The 18,222-nt window shown below is 42.0% G+C and overlaps 1 protein-coding gene across 2 annotated transcripts in view; it reads right to left on the bottom strand.

Moving 5' to 3' along the window:
• Positions 1-11,213, bottom strand: part of PMEPA1 (prostate transmembrane protein, androgen induced 1) — a 77,008-nt gene extending 65,795 nt beyond the window's left edge. Inside the window, exon 1 of one of the 2 annotated variants that reach the window (XM_075901140.2) lies at positions 10,825-11,213. In XM_075901140.2, coding sequence (XP_075757255.2) covers positions 10,825-10,927 — 103 coding nt within the window. In that variant the 5' untranslated portion in view covers positions 10,928-11,213. The remainder of the gene's footprint in view (positions 1-10,824) is intronic. The other variant, XM_006125338.5, reaches the window with a different exon arrangement.
• Positions 11,214-18,222: the final 7,009 nt, after the last annotated feature.

Here is an 18,222-nt window from a genome sequence, read left to right as displayed (position 1 = left end):
GCAAGCCTTTGTGCGTGTATTGTAAGGGCTAAATTAGCCATATATGATTGAGAATTGTGGTCTTTTGTTAAGTGATTTACGCAGCATTGTACTTTTATTGTGCATGCACAGACAATTTGAAAGCATTACGAAAATACACCAATACACACAGAATAACTTCAACAAGCATCTTGAAAAGTTAAAAATGCTGCGTTAGATCTCCGTGTGAAAATCTATAGTCCAACTGATATTACATTTCCCAATAAAAGAAAACTAATGATTCTAAATACAGCATAAAGGCAGCTTCCTATCAAAAATAAATTCTGAAGTTCAAAAATGTCAGGAGATTGTATAAATTATACATGACTCTCAACATTTTTACTGCATGTACTGCAAAATTACTATTAGGTCATAAAACAGAAATAAGGTTTAGGAGGACTAGGTACGGATATCAGGCATGTGAGCATGTATCACTTGTAAATTCAACTACCAGGCTTGCAGGTTTTACAAGATACATGGCCATGAGCGCCCATAAGTCTGATCTCAGCATCAAGTCTTAAGTATGTGCACGGCATAATAAAGTCAAATTGAAGGAAGACATTTTAGTTGTATAGATGGGTGCAGAAAGATACTAGAAACACACACAAGACCTTTTTTGTTGTAAGGCTTCCTATAGAACTAAGTGTTATGCTGATCTGGAAACCTGGGTTCACATGATTATGTCATTAGATACAAATGGAATGGAGCTGGTCTCTTCCAAACATCAGCTGACTAAGCAGAAAGCTACCAGACTGGGTCAGTTGGACATCTCTGCCCTAGAAAGTCCCATGGCTAGAGCAGTAAAAAAAAACAAAAAACAATAAATCAGTCTGTACTAGAAGGCACTGGTAAAACTATTTGTGTAAGCACGCTTACTAGATCCACATCCTTAAGGACATCACATACCCAACCAAAGAAGAAATCTTTACACCCATCAGCTTCAAGTAAGAACGATTGTGTTCAAGAACCAGATTAAATGTTTTGTGTTTCCATTGATTTTTCTTCTAGATAAGGGATGGGGAACCTCCAGCCCTCTGCAAGACCTGAGCCTCGACATTTCCTCCTCCCCGGGGCTGGAACCATGAGCACCGGCTCACCTCACTGCAGGGAGAAGCTAGGATGCCAGGCTGCTCAGCAGAGGGAAAAATGATCAGGGAAGCTCTGAGTCTATGTGCACCTGCCCCTGCAGCTCCCATTGCCTGGGAACCAGGGTGAATGGGAGCTACCAGGCAGAGCCACCTGGCCACGTTGTGGCAGCTTCTAGGACCAGGGTGGGGCCAGGGAAAGGGAGGAGCCTGCCTAGATCCTGATATGCCACCAACCAGAAGCTGCTTGAGGTAAGCCATGCCAGGTCAGAGACCTGATTTGGGACTGCCCCAACCCCAAGCCTCCCATCCTCCAGATGCCCTTGCAGGGCTGAAGCTACCCCCTTACAGATTCACATGGGAGCATTGCTGTCTGTTCACCATTGTCAGGGAGTGAAGGGAAAGTGCACAGTTTGCTTCATTCCTCACTCTGGCTGGAGAGCGCAGGGGGCAGATAAGCTATGCACTTTGCTTTTGCTCCCTCACAGGACCAGGAAAGGGAAGAGCAACCAGCCCTGATATGGATCCGGGGGTGGCCTTTAGAAACCCACCACCTGCCTTCCCTACACATACCCCTACATATATATTAACAGCCCCCTGCCCTAAGCCCCTCCTCAACCTCCAACCCTGACGTCTGCACTCCCCATATCCCCAGCCGGGAGCCTCTCCTTAAGGACCTGAGCAATGTAGGGTAAATGTGCTAGTGCAGATTAATAAAAAGTATTCTATTTAGGGGGAATAATCTAAATCAGAGACCCTAAGCATTAGGTGGAGAGGCGAGACAGTCAGATTGTTCAAAATGCTAGTGCCAGTTTAGGTTTCTCCCTGGAGAAAATTAGTATATTCAAAACAAACTCAATGCTTTGATAATAAATTAACATTTCTACTAATTTCCTGTTTGGCGTAATCATGCCGTTAGCAGGTGTACCAATACCTGTGATGAGCTCGATGTTTTAGGTGGTTCCAAAGTAGAGAACAGCAATTATTCTTCACACTTACATAGCACTTTTCATTACTAGTTTTCAAAACCCTGTATTTTACAGATGAGGAACCAATAATAAATGTTGGGAAATATGTTTTGGCTATTTTTTTAATTAGAAAAAGCCTCTGCCTCCTGGACTTAGAGAAAATAATGGACAATTTTCATTACAAAGAAACATTTAAAATGCAGATCAAAGTGCAGCCTTCTAAGCTATATTCCTTGCTAAACCATCAAAGCCCTCTTTACCTGGAACAATTACACAAATCCTCTGAATAAGGATGAGACACTGATACAACTGAAATGTATCTGAAAAGAGATAAAAGTTATCCACTGCTGCAGAAATTCCACTGAGATTATTTTAAGCCATTTTTGGCAGTGTTAAGCAAATTAACCTTTACCCAAAATAAATAAATAAATAAATAAATGTATCAATCTGCAGTTCTTTGGAATTGAAAACTCATAAGAACCAACTGGCACACAAATGATATCTATCCCACCCTGTAAATGACTGAGCTAGACTTTTAGCAGCTAACAATATTTGTCCAAATGCAAATAGCATGCAGTGTAATATTCTGCACTTGTACCTTGACCACTCTTCAAGGAATTCAATCAAAGATCACTAACTATTGCAACAGTGAAGTCAGGAAGAAGCTACAGATGGTAAACTTTCTCACAGTGAGATGAAGGGTCAAATCCTGATCTCACCTGAGATGGAATCCTAGCACCACTCAAATCAGTGAGGAAAAAAGACTCTCATTGACTTCAGGGGGACCAGGATTTCACTTTGCATTGGCATCAATAAGGCTGGGATTTGATCCCCAGGACCAGCTCCATTCATCTCAGTTACACCTGATGAGGATCTACCCCAAATGACTGGAGCAAAATCACCCAGCAGTTTAGTCACAAAGCCATTCCTACTATGGCTGCCAACTTTTGTTCGATGCATTCCTGAAGTTTTCATCACACGACATTATCTTTAAAGATTAATCTTTTATTCCTGCAGACTCCAGGACATTCCCGCAGGGTTGGCAGCCCTATAGCCCTGTACTCTAATGAATAAACTTGCACATTTCTTCTCTGAGTCTTAGGCTTTGTCTACACTTAAAAGTTTAAAAAGCAACCATGGCAGCTCTCCCAGCACTCTATGTAAACCACCTCCACACAGGGAGCAGCTAACAGCAAGGTAGCCTGGTTCACATTGATTCTTTACAGTGCTGCATCTTGCTGCGCTGGGGGGGGGGGGGGGGGAGAGAGAGAGAGAGAGAGAGAGAGAGTGTGTGTGTGTGTGTGTGTGTGTGTGTGTGTGTGTTTTCACACCCCTGAGTCAGAAAGTTACAGGGCTGTAAAGTGCCATTATAGACTTAGCCTTAGTTTTATGCTACACTAAAACTCTAGCTATGTTAATTACATGGCAGTAGTCAATGTATCTTGATTCAAGTTTCCCTGCCATCCCCGCAGCGGGAGGCCGACGGAAGCAAATGCTCCCATCAGCTTCCCTTACTCCTTGCAGGAGCAGGAGTACCAGCTATGGACGGGGTGAGGAGGGGATGGGAAAGGGTGACCTCTGAGTTCAATTTAGCAGGTCTTTACTAGACCTGCTAAATCAAACTTCAGAGGATGGATCGTGGCAGCATCAATCTTCCCCAGACTGAAGACATAGCTTCAGAGGTTGCATACAAGAACTACCATTAAAATTAATAGCCCTTTTACTACATGTTTGTTTAGAGCAGTCCCCTTGTGAACAGAGAATATACATAATGCAACAGAGGGCTCCTTGTACATCTCTACTTGTATGTCTTCCAGTTCAGGAGTTGTTAGTAAAAAGGCAAAATACATATGGCTGATAACAGACACATGGTAACTATCTGAACCAAAGACCTTAAAGTATTGGATTAGAAACTGTACCACACATGCCATTTCTTTAAGCAAAGCAAATTTTCTTCATTGAATGATTGTTAATACTACCAGTTATAATTTAGTTACTGATTAACTAAAGGGTATTGGCTTGTATGATCTTTAAATAAAAACAATCAAGACCAACACATGCGACTGTGCAACTCTTTACTGCATGGGAAAAATATAGATCACCACAATTCCTGTCCATTACAGTCACTGTATATTTATGTGACCCCTTGTAAAGGCCTTCTCATTGCTATCCATTTATAATTTTGCATTTCAAATTTGTCCTGAATTTCCATTGATCCTGCCAACTTGCCAAAGGATTTTTGAATTTTAGCATGTTCAGAGAGAAACAGCAAAAGAAAAATAATAATAATAATAATAATTGAAAAAGAGAACATATTCTTTTTAGATCCCACTCCTTACGTTTCCAAAAAAATCAGGAGAGACAGAGAGAGACTTTTAACATATACTGAAAAATGTAGTGGAAACCTCAGTTCCTACTTAATCTATCTATTTATCAAATGCATTTCTACACCATCCACTAGTCACCTCAATTATTAGTATTTGAGACCCTGATATAATTTCAGCATGCATAAAAATAATAAAAAGACCTAGTCAGTGGGTAACACACACCTCCATAAGAAAGAGTAACAAAACTCATTGCAGCAAATATTCTCCTAAGTGTATCATGATACTGACCGAAGAGTTAGATGCATCATGTCAGTGCTTCACGCTATATGTGATTTCAGGCACACATGCCCTTCTAATGAATGCCACCTGACTTTGACCCACCTTATGGTATCAGGATCTGGAGGGCAGCAGATGATGGCCCACAGAAGAAGAGAAAAGTCTTACTCTTGTCCTCCTGGGGCACAGAATAAATGATCATTTTAAGGCCTCTGTGATATCTAGGCATAGGAGTAAGAGATGGTAAGTTACATCTATATCTTCACTGAAAAAAAGAATCAAAAAAGGTGTTTTAACAGACAAGAGAGAGCTAACTCAAAGAGAGCTGTGTATAATCCCAGTGGAGACCAAACACAGGTAATTCTTCCCTCAAACCTGTTCCTGTCTGCTCTTGGATTTTACAGGAGATGGCTCTTTCTGTAAAAACACACACTCCCTCTAGCCCCCTAATGAAGACGCAACCAAAGAGAGGCAGAACTCTCCAGAGTTTTGTTTGTAAATATATCAAAGTGAGATTTCAGCAACCAAGTAGGCTTTGTGTAGAGAGACAGCAGCTTTCTAAAAAGCTGGTAGCAGACCTGCACTATTCATGGCACATTCTTTTACATGTGCGTATCTTGTTTATGAAAACTCGAGTCAAAAAAATTGTAGAACGGAAAAAGGTCAATATTTTCGTAACTCAGATTATTTCAGTCAATGGCGGGCAAAATCTGCATTTGGTTATTAAAACTAAAGAATGCAAAGATTTAAAAGTTCTACCTTCGGAAAGAAATCCACTCACATGATTAACTCAGAATGGTTTAAAACCAGCAATCTAAGCCACTTTTTAAATGTGTGTCTAGGGTCTGCTTTCCAACTGTATGGATGTCAAGAGAATGTTCTCAGTTCCTTCGTTAACAAATAATTTAACTACTTTAATAACAACAATAAGCTCCAGAATGTTTTGACTAACATCAGTATAAGAAAATCAGCCAGCTCTTTACTCCCAGTGAATAATAGCACCTTACCACTTCAGCTTTCCCACTGACTCATTAGCCTTCTGCACCTGCATCCCGCTACCATGTTGAAGTTCTAGGGAAGTGCAAAAGCATTCTCTTGGTTATGGGTGTCCAGCCCTACCTATGACCCGTAACTTTCTCAAAAAAGTTCTTTCTGGTCTGAAATATCCTTGGTCTTCACAAGGAACCTCCACTATTTGATCTGAGGAAGTGGGTCTGGCCCACGAAAGCTCATCATCTAATAAACCATCTTGTTAGTCTTTAAAGTGCTACATTGTCCTGCATTTTGCTTCAACTACCCCAGACTAACACGGCTACATTTCTATCACTATTTTACCAGTGCTAATGAGCCTAGTGCAACACAAACCGGGCTGTCACAAGACTACAAGAACTCCTCCGTGGATAACACTGAACTGAATAAACGCAATTTTGCCATTTTTAGCAAGCTGGGAAGTGAGCTACTGAATGAAGAGTGCAGCACTGATTTGTTTATTCAGCTGAATAATTAGTTATTTACAGACTCAGACAACATTAAAATCACCCTGACCTCTTTCACCCAGCCTGACTGATTAGGGCCATAGGGGAGACGTCTGTCTTGCTTAACAAGGGGCAGAATACAGGCATTATGGCAAGTCAGAGTACTCTTTTTAGTCACTACAGTAGTCAAGACTTTGAACCTGGAGTAAGCAAAAAAAAAGGCAAAACAAAACCAAAAACCCCATTTATAATCCTAATCTAAGAGTGCCACACACAGATGACCAGATGCATTATCTAGCTGAATAAACACTCATTCTTGATGTATGGACTAGAGACTGCACTGAACTATGAAGCGGTGGCCTCAATACACAACTTACCTAAGGTTAAATGAAAAGTTTGCTGTTACGCTACTTTCATGCAGCAATCAAATAAATTGCTTTTAAGGCCAGTCAAAATAGTTTGAAAAAAAGAGTAAATAGCCAGCAAAATACTCTACTAATAATCAGGCCTGTGGTTGCACAATAATCTTTTCTATTGAATCCAGACCAGAAGCAGCATTAATGTTGGTTTACACTGCAATTTAACAGCTTTGGCCTCACAGAAATTAGTTATTTTGCCAGCAATTTAAAGTTAACTCCTGCGAGATTAACTGAAATTAGAAGAATGAATGTTAAAGGGCCCGATCCAGAGTCCAGTGAAATTACTAAACACTCTGGCCACTTCAATGGGATTTGGATCAGGATCACAGCACAAAAGAAGGGTGCAGAATTAGAAAGCCACTGTTTGATAGAGGAGCTTAGCAGTATAACAGTCTCACATACAAGGTTCTAGCAAAACTGGTTCTACCTTTACAATAAAAATTGTGCAAAACAGTTAAGTTTTCTTTATTCTTCCTAGGGCTACACTCAGGCAGTAGCAACATCAAAAGCTGGCATCCATCTGCTGCTGAATCTTTCAGAAACTGGAGAAAAATCTTAAAACGGACAATACCTCTAAAAAGCCAAGGAGTAAAATTCAAAAACAGCCCAAATGGGTCCAAACAGAAACTCTTGCCATGAGTGAGACTGTGGGAGAGACTTTTTACATCATTGCTGCTTTGATCTAACCTAGTTTAAAAAAATAAGTTCCTCAGATTCATTATGCAAAGGGACAGAGAAATAATTTGCATTCATTCATTGGCTGGCATAAAAGAGAGACATATCTTTATTTTTTATGTAGTACCATTGGTATGCATATCTAACATGGTCTGTTAAAGTAAAAAAAAAAGAATAATGGTCTATTCAGTACTGATAGTGTTAATAAAATCAGGCAAATCCAGCTTAGTTTTGTCTGAACACGAATGAGATTAAATCAAGATTAAAGGTGCATACCGTACAAAGGGCATAGTTTATTTTAAAATACAAGTCGAACACGTTTTAGTACCCAGCGTGTGAATGCAAATATATTTTTCAAAATTCAAACAACCTGAGTCAGGGAACACAAGAATCTGACTATCTAACATCATAAGGGCCCAATGCTGTCCTGAATCCTCTCTCTGCAACCCCAACGAAGACAATGGCAAAATTCCCTGCTGGCATTAATGGGCATATCTCAATTTACTTTCACCTACTTACACCAGGAACTGCTTTGGCCCAACGGGGTTGTCTGAGTATAAGTGAGGGTGGGTGTGCACCCCAAATTTCAATTTTTCACTGAATGCACCAACACACCCAGATCCAAATTCTGCTCTGAGTCTAACAGCATAGTATCTGGTGTAAATCAGATCAGAGTTGGCCTTCTAGAAGCAGAAAAACCACACAGGCTGAAACATTTTGACAAGATTAATTTTCCAGACAATACAGTTAAAAATAATAGCTAAAAAAGCCAATCCACTTCTCAAACAACAATAACAAGATCACCCTACAGAAACAAATACCCCCATCCCAGAAATGAAAACTCCGCATACAAACCATGGCTGTCTTTCTATTTCAGCTCCATATGGTCCATTTTCAAAGGCCAGAATGGCAAACACAAAACTGGAGGTATCTGATCAGATCATGTAAACATACTCACTATTCCATTTTTATGGATTTAAAAATAAAAAAGCTAATTTTCCAAATATTTGCTCCATTTCTGCCTGTAGCCCTATCACTGCCATATAATGACATGATCACATATAATTTAAATGTATTGGCTAATTAAGATACTTAAAAACAAGATTCATATGTTCAAGAATTGACAACACTATCCTGATGGGTCAAAATCTCCCAACCATCATTTCATCAGAAGGGAGAGAAATGTAGTCTATTCAGAAGAGCAGACAACTAAATTAACAAAACTGTCTCAGTGTTGGCCAAAACATCATTAGGTTTATATTATTAGCGGAAGGGAAGAAGCTACATAAAAATGATGAATTTGAAAATGATTTTTATATATATGTGCTGAAACAAGCAACAGTGGGGGAAGATCGATTATCATAATTGTCCATTGTACAAACTACTCAAAATTATATACGGGGGTAGCATTAAATGCAGTTTTGTCCATTAATATGGACAGATTTTCTTTATACGAGGATGCTGTGTCTCATAAATATTCTAAATCCTAACCAGCAACAGATGAAAGATCAGAACCACCATGGGGAAAAAAATTAATAATAAAAACATTAATTTGCATCGAAGGAGCTATTTTACCATTTCAACTGACTTCCTTATCTCTATTAGGAGAGGCTTTTGACAGGCAAAACCTAACACTGCTCTCCCAGCAAAAACTTTACATCATTTGGGGGAAGTGCTGTGTCCAGGAGCTTTGTATTCTGTTCACCAAAGCCAAGACCTGGCTACTTGACAGTGCCCAGAATGGAGACTGATGTGGTCTTTTGTCATTTTTTACCTTTTGTCTGGTGCTTGTGATGTTTAAACACCACACAGAGAATTCCTGGAGAAAACATTCCCTCCAATGTGTGGCAACAGCATATGTTAAACTGGCTAATGAGTCAAATTTGATCATGATCATACAGGGGTGTCTACACATCAACAGATTCATGCTAAATAATTTAGGATCTGACATATATTTAGAAATGTCTGCAGACCAAAAGAAATTGAAGCAGAAAGACTTAGAAAAAGGGCTGAATTCTGTTGCCTGATGGTTTTTTACTTCACTCTGTCCCTTCAGCAGAAGCTCTACAACTTGTTCAGTCCCTGCAGTTACCCCTTTGGCGTTCTCAGACCTTTGTGAACAGACCCAAGCTTTTTTTATTTGGTTTCACAGCCTGTCTAGCAATACATCGTATTAGCCAGGCCCTCTTGCCCGTCAGACACGCAGGAAAACTTTGACTTATTTAACCACTCTTCCGGCTAGACACGGTCTTAATCTACTTCTCAGACCTAGCGATTACTATTTATAGTCACAAATTCTACATCGCTGGATGTAGATGTGTACACGCACACACACACACACACCAAGCCCGTGCGCACACACAGCATTGACAAATTATGATCTACATAATTGTCGACGGGGTGCGGGGGGGGGGGGGGAGAAGAATAGAAAGAAAGAGGGGACACATTCTTCTACAACTTTACTGATTCACCCTAAAATCAAGATACAGGGTAACAGCTGACGGGCACACTTCAAAGCTGGAATTGGTACAGAAGGTAGGGACCCGCACAATCGCCCTGTTACAGCCATGTCATCTGAACTGCACCCTTTAAGAAGAGGCAACGGAATAACCAAGAATGGGAGCGAATAGTGCACTCTGCCGAGCCCTGCTTTTTGCAAAATCTAAATGGGGAGTGGAGGGGGGCTATTGAGACTACAATAGCGCGACGGGGTGGAGGAAAGCGGAGGGTAAGAGGGATACCTAAGATTGAGGGGGATTACAGCGGGAAAGCGCTGGAATAAAACAAGAGGGACGGTGCGTGTGTCTGGGAGCTACTGGATCCTCCAGCCTCTAGCTGGGACGCTGCATGAGCTTTAAATAGCCCTCGCGGTCTGGTTCCCCGTCTGGCTCGGTGGCGTAGAGACAAAGTTAAGAAAAGCAGCCGGCTGAAACTGACGAGCACTCTCCCTTCCCCGGACACAGCCCTTCCTCTCCCCCTGCCCTGCCGGGTGGACTAAAACTGGCAGCCTTATTACTACCCCGCAGGACTTACAGGTCTCCCATCCGCACTTAGTCCGGCGGCTCCACGTACAACTGAACGTCCTACCATCCAGTGCCCCCCCGGGAGACGAAAGAGTTGGTTCCCTAGATACACCGAGACCTTTCAAACGGGAACCACTTCACCCTCACATCTACAGCCACTTTCGAGGATTGGGGGACGGGGAGAAGGAAGAGAATTGGGGAGTGGGAGAGGAAAGCATGAGAGTGCAAAAATGGGACACGCACACACACACACACTTCATCCAAGCGATTCTCTCCTTTGCTGTACGTAGCGCGCGGGAGGGGGGGGGGAGATTAAACTATGCTTATTTTTTAATTTTTTTAAAAAATAACACCTTTTCCCTCCCCTCCCCAGCGACAAGGCAGCCGGAGTTCGCATTTTGTATTTCTACCCACAATAGAGCCAGTATCGACCCTGGGGTGGAGGGAGACCACCCCCCCCCCCAAATAAATTACACCCAGGAAACTTTAGCGGGCCGGGGAGGGGGAGGAAGAGGCAGCGCCCGAGCGGCAGCAAAGGGAGAAGGAAGAAGTACTTACTGATCTCCATACTCGGGAACAAAGACCTTTTGCAGTTGCATGTGCAGGAGACATTGGGCTGGATGGCTACGGCTGTGCTGTTCACACCCATCAAGTTATACATTTAAAAAAAAGAAAAGCAAAGAACGGGACGTCGGCAGAGCTCTCCGGGCAGCACAACATAAAGCCGGGCTCCTCCGGGGGGGGGGGAGGGAAAAGGAACTGAAAACAGCCACTAAGGCAGCCCCCCACTGAAGGAGAAGGAGACCCGAGCCGGCTCTGCTGGCTTCCCTCCCCTCCCCCCGCCAGCCCGGGAAGTTTGCTCAGGGCTGGGTGAAACAGACTTGCTACTTTGTTTCGCTCGCTCTCCTGCCCAGGCAGGCTCCTAGCGGCTTTTTCCCCCCCGCCCCCCTTCGCTCCTCCTCATTCAAGTCCAAGGAGAGTCAGTTTCCTATGGAAAGAGGCGTCGGAGGCAGACAGACAGGGTGACGTCAGCGCTAGACTGGGACTGCCCTTTCCATAGCCCCGCCAGGCGGGGAGGGGGAGGAAATAGACAGGGGGGGGGGAGAGAGAGAGAGAAGGCGGATAGGTGAGGGACGGCTCTGCTGGCCAATCCCCGCCACCCTGCCCCGCGGGAGGCGGAGCGCCCTTGCGGGAGCCCGCAGTGTGAGAGGCGCGCCCGGCGGGCAGCTGGCAGGAGGGGGAGGCGCTGCTCCCTGGTGGGACGGGGCCGGCGGGCTCTGCGGGAGCCGCTGTTGCGAGTCCTGGCGGCGCAGCGGGCCGGGAGCGGCATCCCCGGTGAGCTGAAGCGGGGTCCCTGCAAGCCGGGCGCTTGTGCGGCGGCTCAGGGGAGATTCCAATGCTGATCCGCAGAGCCCCCGCAGCTGGGAGTGTGTTGCCACTGTGGTGCACATGCGCCCGTGCCTGGGGGCACGTAAAATTTATTCTGCACTTGGATGGAAAATATTAGAGGGGACATAGTTCCATCCCCGCACCTCCCCATAGACATGGGGTCTAGGACACATCCGCCAAAAAGGGGAGACTGCTGCCCCAAGCGTGAGGAACCCCTGCTACCAAATGCTGACTCCAATGATTTCAGATTAACTCAGTGTAATGCAGATGAGGTGTGCTGGCTCCCAGCACTAAGTCTCTAGAGACCCTGCTTTTGCTGGGGTAGACTGCAGCACAATTTGTAATGAAGGGGATTATTAGAAGGACTAGGCTGTTGGGATGCACCCTCTGACTTTCCAATTATTACACTTTAGCCTTTGGTCACTATTTTTCCTCCTTCACAATCACTAGAACTATTCCCACTACATATGTTTTAACAATAAAAATAACTAAGGTGTAATTAAACATAATTTAATAGATTTCCTGACCAAATGCAGGAAAGTTGCAATCTAAGCTGTTACTAGGTTTTCCTTTTTTGTAAGGAAAATCCTCAGGGTGCATGTTTGCTGTGTAGGTTAGTGGCCTGCTTGTTAGAGCAGCACAGCTCTGGTTGACTTCAGCAGAAGTTATATGTCTCAACAAATGAGGCCCCAGAAATACTGTATTCTTAGTTAATGTTGTTGTGACCCACTGTTATGTATATATGTGTTTAGGGAATCTGTGTTTAGGGAATGTGTTTTAATAAAATGCACATTAAAAACATCCTTAGATTAATTTTCCTGAATTTCGGAATCATTTCTACCAGTGAAGCACACAAAATCAGTGCCCTTCTAAAAAATTTGGTCTGGGACTATACAGGGCTTTATCGCAGTTTTGTAATATGACTAGGTCTTTTCAGCAGAGCTTGAAACAAAGTTGTCCAGCATTCCATTCTAACACTATCCCAGTGACTTTGCAAATGTGGTTGTGTAGACAGATCATAAGTGAAACATTGGGGGAGATTTCCAGGGAATGGCATGTGGAGGTTTGGAAAATAAAAGCTTGGCTTGATCACTTGTCAGCTGAACCAGTATTTGTCTTATATACATAAACCTCAATAAATAGTCCTGTGAGATACTGCTCTATTGTCATTTAATTAAAAAATGTCCAACCTGGTTTAATTTTTAGACAGATACAAAGTGGATGAGAGAAGAATCACTACAATTAGAGTTTGTGTGCCAAGTTTTAGTCAGAGTGATTTTTTTTCAGTTGAGCAATAGACCTGTGAAAATAGGGGTTTATAATAAAAATGCTGATACACGCTTTACTTTAGTGGTGCAAACAAGGTGCCATAATACTTGGTAAATCCTGTTACTGAGAAATAAAGACAGCTTCAATTATCTTCCAACAAGGCATATTTTCCCATAATTCTTGATGGCCATAATTTAGTATTTGGAAATAGATAAAGGGTCTTCAGTTGGATCTATGCTCCCTGAAGGTGGTGTAAAAGACATGTTATTGAAAGATTATTTAGGCTTTACGTTTTGCCACTGGACAGTAAGATACCTTCAACAATAACTAATCCAATATGAACAAAGGGAACAAATCTTGCATCAATGATAGCAAAGGAACCTTAAGAGGCTCGATTGTGGTTCCTAACAGTGTAGAACCAGTGTAGGTCACCTTGCCAATTCAACAGACTTTTCTTTCCATAGTAAGGAAACATATTTGAGTGCATGGAATACAACTTTGGGTTAAGGAATTAGAAGGTGGAGTCTGTGGTTAAGGCACAGAACTGGGAGTCAGTAGGGCAGAGTTATTTTTCTAGATGCAATTAGGCTATGCTTTGCAAAACTGGAGGGCTGCTAAATTAGGCACGTGTGTAGGTACCTAAAACTGTGCCCAGCTTTTCAGAGGTATCAAGCACCCTGGTTTCAGTGGGAGCAACTCTGAAAATCCCAACAATATCGGGATGCCTAAATTTGGATAGAAGTGTTTGCACCCCAGTTGGAAAGTTTTAGCCTAAATCACTTGCTCAGGCTTACATGAGAAGTCTGTGGTAGCACTGGAAATAAAGAACACTAGCCTTCTGGATCCCAACTCCAAAACACCGTCGTCTTCCAGCTTGTTGAGGCATGCCTCAGTTTCCTTGTCTATAATTCTTATCTTCTCTATGGGCTTAATTCATTAATGGCTACAAAGCATGCTAAGATCCCCTTTAAGGTCTATGAAAACACAAAATATTCATTTTCTTACTGGCATGGAAATTTAAATGTTGGCTTTGATATCTAAGAAAAGCCAGTTTAACTTGAAGCTCAACTTAACTAACTTGGGCTTTCATTTAGCTGTCCAGCCCTATTCAGCAGAGTAAGTTTAAGCACATGCTCAAATGCTTTGCTGAATCAAAACCTTAAAGAGGAATGCTCTATTTTACCTTCAAAGCCTTAAATGACGTCATATATTTCACAGGGGCTTGGGTAACTGGATCTTTTCTTCTCCCAAAAAAGCTTTTGATGCAAACTGAATAGCAAAGACCCTATTTTGATGGATCATGTTTGCTTTCCCAAAATGTTCCTTAAACATCTAAGCTAAGCCTAGGCCATACTACTTGCAACTAACATATGCCTTCATACTTACGGGCTGTGTCTACACTGGCATGATTTTCTGGAAATGCTTTTAATGGAAAAGTTTTCCGTTAAAAGCATTTTTGGAAAAGCGCGTCTAGATTGGCAGGACGCTTTTCCGGAAAAGCATCCATGGCTAATCTAGACACGCTTTTCCGCAAAAAAGCCCCGATCGCCATTTTCGCGATCGGGGCTTTTTTGCGGAAAACAGTACTATGCTGTCTACACTGGCCCTTTTGTGCAAAAGTCTTTTGGAAAAAGACTTTTGCCCGAACGGGAGCAGCATAGTATTTCCGGAAAAGCACTGATGATTTTACATGAGATCGTCAGTGCTTTTCCAGTAATTCAAGCAGCCAGTGTAGACAGCTGGCAAGTTTTTCTGGGAAAGCGGCTGATTTTCCGGAAAAACTTGCCAGTCTAGACACAGCCACGGTGTGTAGCATAGTCATAAATAAGTCATTGTTAACAATAACAACCTTACATTTCATGGAAAACGGTCAACCTAACCGGACTAATCTCGCAATCAAACATTCAACCCTCTGTGTTCTGTCTTCTAGTATATACCCGGTGTTCCTGTACAAGATTAAGTGACATTCTGCCTCATGTTTGATAAATAATTACTGCATTTCAAGATATAGATGCTCTCATTCAGGCCTCTGCAGTCTTTGCACAGCCAAAATTCCTATTGAGGCTAAGGAGCCATTAGTTATCCAGTGGGGTGAGCAGGATCAAGCCCAAACTTTGCTAAATGGGAATTTTGCAATTGATTTCATTGGGAGAAGGAGCGGGCTGTAGGTAACTGAAGGAAGAGCAGGCACAGCAGATGAAAGGGCATCTACCGTATGTGGCTGGGAAAAGATGGAAGCAAGAGTTTATACTGTTTCTGTGAATCATGTTCTTGTTTAAAGGGAAGGTTTTACTCATGTTGTATAGCTTTGGTGCATATAAGCTTCAAATTTCAGATGCAAGCTTATGCAAGTTCATTTTTTCAACCTTTCATGCCCGATAAACAATCAAACACATAGGCTGTGTCTAGACTGGCCAGTTTTTCCGGGAAATCAGCCGCTTTTTTGGAAAAACTTGCCAGCTGTCTACACTGACCGCTTGAATTTCCTCAAAAGCACTGACTTCCTACTGTAAGAAATCAGTGCTTTTTGTGGAAATATTCTGCTGCTCCCGTTTGGGCAAAAGTCCCTTTTGCGCAAAAGTTTTGCGCAAAAGGGCCAGTGTAGACAGCTGAGATTTGTTTTCCATAAAAAAGCCCCGATTGCAAAAATGGCGTTCAGGGCTTTTTTGCGGAAAAGCGCGTCTAGATTGGCATGGACGATTTTCCACAAAAGCGCATCGTTATAACGCGAACTCCGCGCCAATCTAGACACTCTTTTCCGAAAATGCTTTTAGTGGAAAACTTTTTCGTTAAAAGCATTTCCGGAAAATCATGCCAGTCTAGACGTAGCTATACATTGCTGTTTGCAAGTTGACGCTGGTTTAAAAATGCAATGTTTACTACCCAGTTTAATCAGAAAAGCTACCTGTGGCCTTAAGAACAACCAGCATTTTTCCATTGTGATGTAAGAATGAATAATTAAAGTCATTCTAGATGGGGCTTGTAAACATTAAAGTACATCACCTGACCTTTATTGATTTATTCCAAACTTCTGTACTAATTTTAGCAGTCCCCCAGTGGTTACAGCATAGGTCTAGCAGTCGGGAACGCTAGGTTCTCTTGGATCTTATCACAAACCTACTGTGAACCTTGTCACTTAGCCTCTTTCTCAGTTTTCCTCATCAATGAAATGGGGTTAATTTTACCTCCTGGGATTTTGAGAAGCTTCGTGAGTGTTTGCAAAGTGCCTTGAGACCCTGGGATGAATGGAGCTGTATAAATTATTCATTCTGCTCTCGTTATATGATACTTTTACTCCGCTTAACGAACAGAAGTTCGGCATATGCCTTCAGGATTTGTTCAATCACATGTTTAAATCTTTGCTTTTAGGACTTACTGCAAACACTTTGAATTTCATTATGCATTTGAGCTACCCCATGTAATTATTACACTGAGTATAAGTTCATATAAAATACCATGAAAAAAAAGATCCATGAAATACCATGAAAAATAGAAATAAGTAAACCTAGGAGTCAATTCATTTTCTTCAGAAAATAGGTCAAGACAGTTTGAAAAAGAGAAAAGAAAAGAAAGAAAAAACATAAAAACCCAACAGCTCCCCAAAGATTTGTTAACTAAATAGGTGCCCATTAAAGAGACCAAATATTTCACAGCATTAGTCCCAGGATAAATGTTAAATCGATATTCACTAACGCAATAGGGCAATAGTTACCATGGTGAATAATTCTATATTTATTTCCAAGCAAGCCTTTTTTCTAGCAATTCCAGACATGGTTTCCACTTTCTGGCGACTAACCTCTTAATCCACATTTCTTTTCGTTTTTGTTTTTTTAACTGTTTGGTGCTAGGGATTCCAATCTGCTCCATGCCAGTTATAGCAAGTGCTGTGGCATGATAAAGGAGACTAGTGATGTGCAGAGAGGCAGCTACATGTCAGTTTCAACTGCGTTTTGCAGTTGTAGAGCACCATCCTTCTGAGGAGCTCAGAATAGAGGAAAAGAACTATTCACCCTACACCACATTCCTATGAGCAGAGGTCAGAGAGTGGGGGAACACTCTTCATGTCCCACCCAATTCCCCAGTGGTTCTCAACTAATCTACTTGTCTACCCATCTCAGGCACTTATTCTATATCCATCAGCATAGTTCATCCATGGTGACTGTGGAATCTTATTCTCCTTCCCTCTTCTTCGGGTGGATGCATCTCTGTTTCTTTCTCAGACTCTCCCTCAGCCATGTTCCTCCTTTCCTCCTGTCCCCTGGTGGATACTGCTCCATCTCTCACCCAATTGTTCCTGTTCCGTCATTCCTAGCAACTTAATTCCAGCCCTATGTATGGTGGGATTAAAAGATAAAAGGGGGAAAACCCCTCTATAATATAGTCAATATAAGGGTCCAGTGTAAACAGCCAATTTAGATGGAAGAAGACATTTCACAGCTGCCTTGTAGTTAATGCTTTAGTCTGTCTCACATTGGCCTAGGTCACATAAGGAAAGTTTTCTTCACAACGAGGAGTGCTAGAAAGTCCACTTGTTTTGATTTGTAATGACAAATTGTACTGAAGCCTTCAGAATGTTACTTCAATCTGTTCATCTGTTTTGGTCCCAGTACAACTCTCAGTGAAATCAATGGAAAGACTCCAACCTACATTACATTTGATGGGAAGCATGGGTAGGAAATATAATGATGCCACTAACAAAAAATAAACAGCCTCAGAATTCATGATTTCCACGTTGAAAACACTTTACTTTCTTGCTCTGAAAAAGCAAGACTAGCAACAACACAATGATAGTATGTAAAATAAAACAGCACTGGACAAAGTCCTTTCAAATACAGAAGCATAAACTACAGCTGATTTTTCTCAATAGAAAGACAATCACATGGATAGAGAAATGGAAGGCGAACAAAGGTGGCACTTTGAAAATCTGAAATTGCAGCCAGCATATCAAAGTTAAGTTTTCTAGCTCTTTTGGTGAATCAGTTCAGTTTTTCTGAAAGCTTAGTGCACACCTTTTAGACAGGTTTGCCTTGAGGGTAATTTTTGGGGAGCAGTTTAGATACCCAATGTATGTACACATTTCATATGTGAAGCTGGCCGCATTAGATGATCCTACATTATCTGTATAAAATAACTTATAGTCAAAACTTAGCCAGAACAGAATGATACATTTACATGCCTACATGGAGCACTATGGCTCTCACTCCATGTTTCATGACCCCTTGATGCATATAGAAAAACAAACTCAGAGAAATCCAGATTCTGTTGTTCTTGCTGACTAGACATGTTCACAAGTATATT

Source organism: Pelodiscus sinensis, chromosome 17, assembly GCF_052426305.1.
Source record: "Pelodiscus sinensis isolate ZL-2025 chromosome 17, ASM5242630v1, whole genome shotgun sequence".
Taxonomy (NCBI): domain Eukaryota; kingdom Metazoa; phylum Chordata; order Testudines; family Trionychidae; genus Pelodiscus; species Pelodiscus sinensis.
This window is presented reverse-complemented; position numbering and strand designations above follow the sequence as displayed.